Source organism: Mustela erminea, chromosome 3 (assembly GCF_009829155.1).
Source record: "Mustela erminea isolate mMusErm1 chromosome 3, mMusErm1.Pri, whole genome shotgun sequence".
Lineage (NCBI taxonomy): Eukaryota > Metazoa > Chordata > Mammalia > Carnivora > Mustelidae > Mustela > Mustela erminea.
In genome coordinates this window covers 78,948,349-78,959,207 of record NC_045616.1, presented here as the reverse complement: position 1 = coordinate 78,959,207, position 10,859 = coordinate 78,948,349, and the positions used below count along the sequence as shown (strand labels likewise).

Sequence of the window (10,859 nt, the reverse complement as noted above, 5' to 3'; positions counted from 1 at the left end):
TGAGTCCTATGAAAACGAGAGCGTTAGAGTTTAGTGCTTATGGGGAGAAAGAACACCTGTGTTACCCCAGGTGATTACCGAAGGAAAATAAGAAAAATGGGGGGGAACCCTACCTTTCCAACAACCCTAACTGGTTAGCACAAATTACTGAATTGGTGGACTCTTTCCACAAATATTAACTTTAGCTCTACTCTGCCTATACAGCTTTTAGGCTGAATGAATAAATTCAGAAAGGGATGCTTTGCCGAAGGTGTATCGCACCAATGATATTTCTGGAACAGGAAAACAATGATTTGGGAATTATGTATGTGGACTATGGGACTAGGAAGACTCTGCCATCAGCTGTGTGACCATGGGCGAACTAGTCAACTTCTTTCTTTGCCTTGGATTCCTTGTCTGTACTTGGATAATACAGGTTGATGTAATGATCCCAGTGAAATAATGTATGAACAGTTATGATTTTTATTGTGTAAATAAATGACATGTCCTTAGCAAGGAAGGGAAATATAAGAGGTAAAATAATAGTCATTTTAGAAGAAAAACTTACTTGACATTTTTTAAGTTGGGCACAAACCAGCAAATACTTAATATCTGATTTCATCAGTAAAAGGATAAATCTACGCCAAACAAGCCTCTTTACTTGGTGACAAAAGGTTAACTAGTCTATTTAAAAAGTTGGTAGTGGGCAGCATAATACTTCTTCATAGCTGACAAAAGATTCTTTTTTTTTTAAGATTTTATTTATTTATTTGACAGACAGAGATCACAAGTAGGCAGAGAGGCAGGCAGGCGGGGGGTGGGAAGCAGGCTCCCTGTGGAGGAGAGACCCTGATGTGGGGCTCAATCCCAGGACCCTGGGATCATGACCTGAGCCAAAGGCAGAAGCTTTAACCCACTGAGCCACCCAGGTGCCCAAGATTCTTAAATCAACTTCAGTGGGCAGGCCTAACATTAGAAAATGCTAAGTGTGGGGGCCCCAGGTGGCTTAGTCTGTTGAGTGTCTGACTCAATTTAGCTCAGGTCATAAGATTAGGGTCGTGGGATTGAGCCCTGCATCTGGCTCCATGCTCAGCAGAGTCAACTCATGATTCTCTCTCTCCCTCTCCCTCTGCTCCTCCCCCTGGGTGCATGCTCTTTCTCTCTTACTCTCAAATAAAATAAATAAATCTTTAAAAAAAGAAAAAGAAAAAAACTAAAAGGAAATGTTACGTGTGTATACCTTAGTGCAAGTGTCGGGGGATGGTGGCTTTTTCCAGAGCTATAGACCCGTATGGTTTCCCTGTTTTTTATTTTTATTTATTTTTTTAAAGATTTTATTTATTTATTTGACAGACAGAGATCACAAGTAGGCAGAGAGGCAGGCAGAGAGAGAGAGAGGAGGAAGCAGGCTCCCCGCTGAGCAGAAAGCCTGATGCGGGGGTTCGATCCCAGCACCCTGGGATCATGACCTGAGCCAGAGGTAAAGGCTTGAACCCACTGAGCCACCCAGGTGCTCTGGTTTCCCTGTTTTTTAAATTGCTTTAGCCGTTAGCTATCCGCTTGGTAAAGGGAACTTAAATGAGCACTTGGGGACTGAGCTTTGGTTAGTGTGGTAATTTTTTGGAAAATTCATTAATATTCCAGTTCTCCCCATTCCTGCGGGTGGAAGAATTACCTTCATCTGCTTACCTCATTTGGAGTTAGGCATGTCCCCACACGACTTGATTTGGCAAATGAAATGTAAAGGGAAGTGATGAGACTCTCCTGGCACTTCCTCTATTTTTATCACCAAGGAGGTGCATGCTGAAGTAAAATGTACACCTGCCGACTCTGCCAGCTGGTACGTGACATGTACTGTGAATGAGCATTGTCAGCCAAGGAGATTTGGGGGTGGTTTATTATTGCAGCAGAGGCTGGCCTGTCCTGACTAAGCTAAGCCAGCTATGTCTGGGTATCTACTTGCACAAACATAGATTGAGAAGTAACCGGTGATATTACAGGACCACCTAACTGATACTTAACAAAGAAGGATTCTTCCAAGATGCAGCCCATGAACAAAACGTAAGAGAAAACCCTTCAGAATCTATGTCCTGAGAGTTCTTCCATTTGCCCTCCCATTAGCTTGGGTGACCGTCAAAGGCTTTCTCTTCTATAATCCCTAATTCAGACTACTATCATTGGCAAAATGAGACTGTAGACTAGTAACCTCTTTATTATCACTTCTTACATCTCTCTACCTTGCCACCTCTCTCTCTACATCCCTATTTCCTTCCCTTCCTTCTTTCCTGGGGGGTGGGGGGGAGAGACTGAGTGCCATTGTGTGCCAGGCACTGTATACATTTCTAGAAGAGCAAAACCAAAAAACTATGATTTGGCCTCAGAGGAGTTTCTATTTAGTTAATGGCACAGTCTGACCTCTCTCAACAAATAATGCCAATATAAAATGGTAGTATTGTACTTGAGATATTTACAGAATAACATATAGTCTTAGCAATAACACAGACTTGGGGCACTTGGGTGGTTCAGTTGTTAAGTGTCTGCCTTCAGCTCAGGTCATGATCTCAAGGTCCTGGGATCAAGCCCTGCATCAGGCCCCCTGCTCAGCAGGAAGCCTGCTTCTCCCTCTCCCACTTCCACTGCTTGTATTCCTTCTCTCACTGTCTCTATGTCAAAAAAAACCTCTCTTTTGTCAAACACACACACACACCCAATAAATAAATAAATAAATAAAAAGAAATAACACAGAATGACTACGATCTTATACACCTAGACCTTGAAGTTTAAATCAGTCCAAACAACACACAAACATCTTAGTAAGACCTACAGTTAGCAGTAGTCTTTCAAACTTGACTAAATCATACGTTTGAGAATGTCTTGAATAGGCAGAGACCATTATTCTCAGAGAAAAGAATGATTAAATACACAGAGTATTTGAGGAATGTATGAGAAATTCCTATCTTATTCAGTTAGGCCAGGATGTAGACCCTTCCAACTCACATGATCTTCTCACTATTACAACAATCATATCTAAAAATGACAATAAGTGGAAATAATCAAATAAGAAAGAAGATACATAAACACTGGCAAATGATTTGGGCTATAACCAGAATCAGAAGATGTTAGAAAATATCTTACAGAAGCCTGTACATTTAAAAGCTATAAACTGACTGTTTATAAAGGAATTTACTACTGTGATTTTAATTAAGTTTCATCAACATAAGATAGAATTGCAATAAATGTGAAGAAAAAGTATGGAATATACTTTTCTGTTGTTTTTTATTCAGCAAAGCATGTATTTTTAAAGCAAAATCATTTAGGAAAAAAATATGGGGATGCCACAATGCAAACAAAACACAGCAAAGTCTCCCCGCTGATAACATATTGTGACTTTTTATTTTGGCATGGAGACGCCACAGAAACTCACAGACTTAAAACATATATACAATCAAAGATTCCAAGCACTTCTTTGGGAAGCATCATTGGAATAAGGAGTTATAAAACTGTGAATGGCTTCTAGAACGCAATTTACTACATCACTCTGTTCTCACAAACTATAGAGTAATCTAATTCTTTGACGGCTGAAAATATATGTAATCTCTATTTTTACAGCTGGTGACCCGCAGTTAATTTTCATCAGTGGCGGGATTGGCCAAGCTTTCTCTGTCCTCAGCTGCTGTGCTGTGTCCCCGTTGGCTTGGAATAGCAGGAAGCACTCGGTTTGTCCGCAGAGGTCCTCCAGACAGAACTGCAGAGAAAGAACAGAACGGGAGTCTTTAAAGGTTTGCTTCTCTCAGAATGGAGGTGGCAGAATGAGGAGTGGAGGAATTTCTAAGGAGCCTGTCTTGGTGAGAGCCCAGCTGCAGGAAAAAGCTATGTCTCTCTATCCATTCAGGCTTACCACGTGTCATCAGCGATGTCAAATATGCACAAACACAAGACGGAGCCAAGTTTGTTCAAAACACATCAGGCCGTGTGTGCCTGGCAGAGCTCTCTTTTCCTGGGGTGGAGTAGCTGTTGATGGCCAAGTCAGCATAATGCTCTAAATGAGCCCCAAGACATCTGTACCGCTATTTTATGTGAACCTCAAAATGTTCTCAGTGTTCTCTTAAGAAAAGCCCTCTGTACCTTTCCATTTCTTTTTCATTGAGCTAAAGCTGATCAAATATCTTTATCTTCCCTTCTCTCCCTACTTTTAATTGTGGAGAACGAAAGGCTCCTGGGCTCTGCCAAAGAAAATCCCTTCTCTGGCTTCTCCAAACCCCACCAGGATTCAAGGCCAAGTGACTACTTAATTAGGTATCTTTGTGAGTCATTTCTGCTTAAAGATAAGGTCAGGCTTGAATTTCATCTAGTGATTGAATTCACACCATCTCAAACTCTCACTTTACATGGATCAGGAAAAGCGAAGGAATGGATCTGAGATTTTGGTTTTGGCTACAAACTCTTTGTGTGAGTTTGGACATTTTATCTCCACCTCTCCTTTTCCTTATCTGCGGAAGGACAGGGTTATACTAAGACCCCCTGGTCACTGTTTTTACCTAAGGAATCATAGAACCCTTGATTGGTTCCTTCCAGCCTGGGACAGAAAAGACATGTTGGATATTTATTCTGTGCAAAGTGCTGCCAGGGTTTTCCACCTGTTACCTCATGTAATCCTCCCAACAACCTTGTCAGGCTGGCGGTGTTCCTATTGGCTAAGGTAGGAAACTGAAGGTTAAGAAACCTGTCTGAAACAGGGCAGCTCTAAAATCATCCAATCTCCACAATAAAGAGGGTATGGAGAAAGAGAGCAAGAGCGAGAGAGAGAGAGAGAGAGAGAGAGCGCATGAGAAAGTACCTGCATGCTTGCATATATGTTATAAATGACCGGGCTGGGATAGAAAGAAAAGGAAGGAAGGAAATTAGGATTCTTAAGTATTGCTTGTTTGCATGAGTCATCTGACTCAGTGTCTTATAGTTTTGCTCCTGGCTCTGCTACTTACTACCTAAGTAATGTTGGGCGAATCATGTAACCTCTCTGAACTCAGTTTTCTCATCTGTACAATAGGAATAATAATAGAGCCTGCCTCCTCATACAGATATGAGGATATATAAACTCAGAATTTCTGGGTATGGGGCCCAGAAATCTACTTTATAACAAGCACCCCAGGCAATACTTTAAGTACACTCAAACTTGAAGGTCACTGGCTGAATAGAATATATTTGATATTTTATATTTAAGAAATTTTTGTACAGATTATAAAATAAATCAATAATGTCAAAAGCATTATGGGTGAACAGCATCTCCATGATTATTCCTTTCTGTTTAGGGATGCATAGCTTCTGAGTACAGGAATAACACATATTTGTATCTGTTCATCAGAGTAAGGAAAGCAATGTCAAGAGACCAGTCTTAAGAATTTTTAAAGCACCTTCTTAAACACATTAAATAGTACATAGCAAAATAAACTTGTCATTGTTTTTATAATCCAAACACAAAAATTCCTCAAGGGAGGGGTATTCTTTTTTCTTTCTAAACAAGCATTACCAAGTTGGACGAAGCTTTAAACACGGTCTCTCTTCTATTTTCCTGTAATTCACAAGTTTTGGCACCTGATGTTCCCTCAAAATATGAAAGTAAACTGAAATAACAGTTGCGTCTAGACATGTTAACACTTGCAAAGGAAGCCGAAGAAGATTCAGAATACTTACATTTTTGGTCTGGCAGAGGAGCTAGGTTGTTCCGGGTGATAGGAAGGTCCCTGATCTGGGGTCTGTTTGGGGACAGATGCTGAAAATTTTGTCCTGGGGACAAAAAGAATTGTTTCAATCGTTTGAGCATAACCAAGTACAAATTACAAAATCCACTGCATTAGAGAATTGTGAAGTTGTTAGAGATCGCGGAGTTTAAGATGCTAACAAGAACAAAAATCATAACAGCTACACTTTGCTAAGTTTCTATTATAGCAAAGTTACTGTTTCAATGAAAGAAAAAGACATCAGAAGTCAATTCTTGAATAAATTAGTTGAAATAAAATTTTATAAACAGCACAGTTGACCACCCACTCCATAAAACTTAAACGTTTGAAAAAATAAAATAGGGTATAAAGTGTAACATCTTAATCAAATCTGTGGTGAAAAATACAAATCAGTAGGATATATTCTTCTATATTAGTGTCTCTCAATGCTGGCTGCACCTAGGAATTATCTGAGGAGTTAAAAAAAACACCATTGCCCTAGCCAAACCCGAGATAGATTAAAAGAGAATCTCTGGGGCTGGAATGGGGCATCAGATTTTTTATCAGTTTTGAAGGGATTCTAAAATACAATAGGCTTGAGCATCACTGCCCTAGAAGATGGGATCTGGGTGAAGGTACTCGGGAGATGGCTACTCTCTAAGTTAGGCCATAAGCAGTTCTGTCCAGGAGCCCTGTGTACTGCCTGTTGGGAACCAATGGTTAAAATCTCAGGAATTTAGTGATCGGCTTGACATCACAGTGGCAGCCTGGTGTCGGTCATGGTAGAAGTATTTATACTATGGACATGGCAAGCACTGATTTCTCTCCTGGAGAGCCAGCTGTTAAATATTTATCAACACACTACCAATTGTAAAAGAGTGATCTAAATCTCTTAAAGTAGAAAGAATACCCAAGGTATTTAGGTCCTTTTAAATAGCTGACCAAGTGGGACAGAATTAGACTCATTTGCCAGCTTGGGCAAGAGCTGCTCCCTCTCTGAGCCTCAATCTCCTGACCTAGAAAATTGTGAAAATAATTGTATCTGGTTTTTTCACTTGTCATACAAATTAAGTAGGAGAACAAATATAAAGCATTCAGCTTACAAGGTTAATGCTCACAAAACATTAGTAATTATTACAGTTTTATTCTGTGGAGTGTTTAACATGATCTCCTGGAGAGTGGGGAATGTTTTGATCTTTTACCTCATAGTCTTGTAAGAATCAAAACACTAACAGAGCTGCTCATAGGTTTAATTCTGCTTGGGTCAAGAAGTCCTTAGAATAAGGGGGAAAAAGCATCAGCCAAGATCCACTGTCCATCTGCGTAGAGGAGTCCAATGCCATATTCTAAGGGCAGAGATCTGAGCACTGCCATTTGATGAAAATTGAGCAAAATTTCCAATCTCTCTGGTGGATATTATATTTTTATTCTTTTGTATTCTAAAGGTCAAACAACTTCATAAGCTATTTAAAAAGAAAACATCCCTGAATAGAATAACAGAAAGTGATTATAGCCAAGTACCCATATCAACTCATACCTTACTTATCTATGAACATTTAAGCAGAAATTTACAAAACCAAGAAATGAGATAATGATAATTATGGTTAATGTTTACTGAGAACTTAGGACTCTCAGGAACTGGGCTGAACCCTATAGGCATGCCTTCACTGAATCTTAACAATCACTTTCGCTTGTGACACAGATACCATTATCATCCCCACTTTACAAATGAGGACCCTGGGTTGGAGGACTTCTCAAATGTGCTCAAGGTCGCAGAATGCAAAGCAACAAAGCTCCAACTTAGGTCTGTCTGACAGAAAACCCATGCCGCCTCCCTAGCAGCCAAAGCCATTTTGACAAGATAAGAGATGGGCAGAAAGGGGACGTGACAGTCATGGGTGGTGGGGGGAGCTAGACTTCATTCTGCTCTGGCATCTGGCTCAGTTTGGAAGGACGAGGTAGAGCTATGCACAACCCAAAGCTCTTTTACCTGTCCTGTGGGCGCCTTGGGGAACATCCAGCCCGTGGGGACAGGGTGGAGGACCACTGTCCTAGATTCAAATGGCAAGAGGGGTCTTCACAGTTAAAGGAATTTGGTTAAGCAACTGAAGAAGTTCAGCACTCTATTGTGTACTCACCATATTCCTGAGCCTAGAGCACAAAGAGGACAAGGCAGTGTGCTCAGGAGGGGATTATAGTGTATGCTAGAAGAAAAGCAGGTTAATTTATTCTTTTCAAGCCCAAGAGTAAAGGTGTGAGGGCATCATGTAGGAAAGAGGGGTCCTGAAAGGTGGTGTCCTGAATTTCATAGGGCTCTCACACTTCCTCCCTAGCTCTGTGACCTTAAGCAGGTGGGCTACTCTGTCTGTGCCTCCATTTCCTCATTTCCAGAATAGGGATTAAGAACTTTCCTCCTGCAGCGCTGTCAAAGGGGAAGTAGCACTTCACTACCTGCCCCACAGGAGGCTCTTTAAGGCGGAGCCGTTCTTCCATGGTTCACGATGAGAAAGCCACAGCTCCTGTGGAGGTCAGGGTGACTTCCAGACAACAGTGGCTTTTGAGCTGGTTCTCAAAAGACTATACAAATCTGCCAAGCACACAGTGGACAGAAGGCATAAATAACAGGGGCACAGATGCCACAGACTGAAAGGTATGGGTTATCAGGGAACTGAGAGATAGTCAAGGAAGTGTTCAAGGGGACGGGAAAGGATTGGAGATGTGAGGCCCAGACGCTGAGAATGGGAAGTGAGGCCCAGCCACGCTGGGAACATTCTGTTTACCAGCCAAAGATCTGACCTTTGTCCTGGAAAAGATGTAGCACCTCTAATGAGCTGAAATCACGGGATCAGATCCTACAAGATCAGGGGGGACAACACACTGCTGCTGTGATCGTCTAGAAAACTGGGAGAAGGGAGTTCTCTCTGGAGGGAGAGGGGAAGCGAGCACTTTTTTACTTTCTGTGTGATGGCTTGTAAATAACCAGGCTGGTAGCAAACACCGCAGAGCTTTCTATTCCATTTTCTCTGAAAGCTGCTTGCAATGAATTAAGCTGATGTGCTCCAAATTTCCTCATTAGGTTAAGTGCCCCATCCCATATCTCTCTCCATCTAGCCCACTGACAGGTCTCAATGAATGTTAAACAATAATCATTGCAGCTAAATGTTCAGGGCTGCTGATGCAAGCACAGGATATTGGCTGCCAGGAATTCAAACAGCAGCACTGTTAGCTCCTCTTATTTCTACTAAACCCAGGGCAGGAAAAGACAAACTCCAATGCCAAAGGGGCTATTCAAGTTCAAACCAGTCAGTGGTGGGTGCAGTGGTATGATTTACAGCATCCAACTGCATTATCGTATTGGACTTTCATATCAAATATAGGGGATCAGTGTTGAAATCTGCTAGATAAACAGCTTAAACCACTTAAGTGAACCCTCAGAACTGTAGTCCCGAAGCCTCAGCAGTTCTAAAAACAACTATTTTTAATTTTTTTTTTAAGATTTTATTTATTTATTTGTCAGAGAGAGTGAGCACAGGCAGAGTGGCAGGCAGAGGCAGAGGGAGAAGCAGACTCCACGCCGAGTAAGGAGCCCGATGTGGGACTCGATCCCAGGACTGAGATCATGACCTGAGCTGAAGGCAGCCGCTTAACCAACTGAGCCACCCAGGCGTCCCTAAAAACATTTTAAAGTGGGTTAAAAATGTCCACAAAAATAAAATCTGTAAGGCAGGAAAATCTTTTTGTTTGGGGAAGGACAACATAATTTCCAAGAAAATGCACTGTGGGTAAAGCAGCAAGTATACTAACAAACTGGACTGTGAGATTTCAGGAGACAAGCACATTGCCACGATGACCCTTTGCTGTTTAGGAAATCTGGGTTCGAGTGCTGAGTGTGTCGTTAATTGGTTGTAAGACTCTGACCAAACCGCTTTAACTATTTTAGGCCATGTGAGTTATAACTGAAACGGCCTCATGAGATATAATAGCTCCAGCCTCTGGATAAGAAACTCGTTCAGAGAGATGACATGTCTTGCTTTATCAATCAGGGCTCATCCAGGAAAAAAAGAGACCTCTGTTTGTCTTTCAAAAAGAGGGAATTTCATACAGTTGGTTATGTTTGAGATAGAAAAGCTAAGAAACCAAATGAAGAGAAAGTAGGAGGACAATCCAGCTGTGTATATATATATATATATATATATATATATATATATTTATAATAATTATTATTATTTTTAAAATGCAACGACCCCTAGGCTGGTGAGATGAGAGGAAGAGATGGTAGAAGCTAGTGGGGGCCAGAGGCACAGTGAGCAGCTGTGTGGGGGGAGCGGGAAGAGGAGGTGGACCTGCTGTTGGGAAGCAGAGGAAGCAGAGGGACACTGTGTACAACTACACTGCTTTCCCTCATTCTCCTGCTCTTCTGCTGCTGCTGTGCCTCCCCGTACTTGGCCCAAAGTACCTGGAAGCAGCTGCAAGGGAGCCTAGGAAGCATTGTTACCTGAGAGACAGAATAGAGCTGAAGAAAAAAGACTAGATGTGAGAGCAATGAGGCAGCTGACTAGTATATTTACTTAAACTTCATCATCTTTTAAACAAGGTCATTTCTAGCTTGTATCTAAAGCACAGTGCTTAGTAAAGGGTCTGGCACATTGTTTTAAAAAAAACAACAACATACACTTTTGTGTGTGTATAACTGTTCTAAGTACTTTACATCCACCACCTCTTTTAATCTTAACAGCAACTCATAGTCTTATATTAAGGTATTTCCTCCCAGTTTTTTTCAGGTAAAAAAAAAAAAAAGGAAAGCCCAGAGAGATTAAGTAACAGTAAGTGACAGAGCCAGAATTTAAAGCCAGATGTTTTAACCACCGCAGTATTCTGCCTCTTGACAAATTAGAATGACAGAGACTCTAACCATTATAAAGACCATATAATCTATCTAAACGTGAGAAGAAAATTAAAGTCAGTTGCACAATCATTTTAGTAAACCCATTATCTTTAAAAACTCCTTTATAGGCTAAAGATTCTTGGGAGATTTATCTTATCACAACTCAGTTGCCTACAATGGCTCCTAGTTATTATCAGTGCTTAAAAACATTGGTTGAAAAAAGAAATGCTTCAATGTGCCACAGCTAATTATTTAAGATTCCCTTGGAGAATTTTGTT

General features: G+C 41.1%; 1 protein-coding gene across 4 annotated transcripts in view; it reads right to left on the bottom strand.

The window, feature by feature from the left end:
• Window positions 1-3,304: 3,304 nt before the first annotated feature.
• Window positions 3,305-10,859, bottom strand: part of ANKRD55 (ankyrin repeat domain 55) — a 93,887-nt gene continuing 86,332 nt past the window's right edge. For all 4 annotated transcript variants that reach the window (XM_032336206.1, XM_032336205.1, XM_032336209.1 and 1 more), the window contains 2 exons: window positions 5,671-5,763; window positions 3,305-3,724 (listed from right to left, as the gene is read on the bottom strand). In XM_032336206.1, coding sequence (XP_032192097.1) covers window positions 3,603-3,724; window positions 5,671-5,763 — 215 coding nt within the window. In that variant the 3' untranslated portion in view covers window positions 3,305-3,602. The remainder of the gene's footprint in view (window positions 3,725-5,670; window positions 5,764-10,859) is intronic.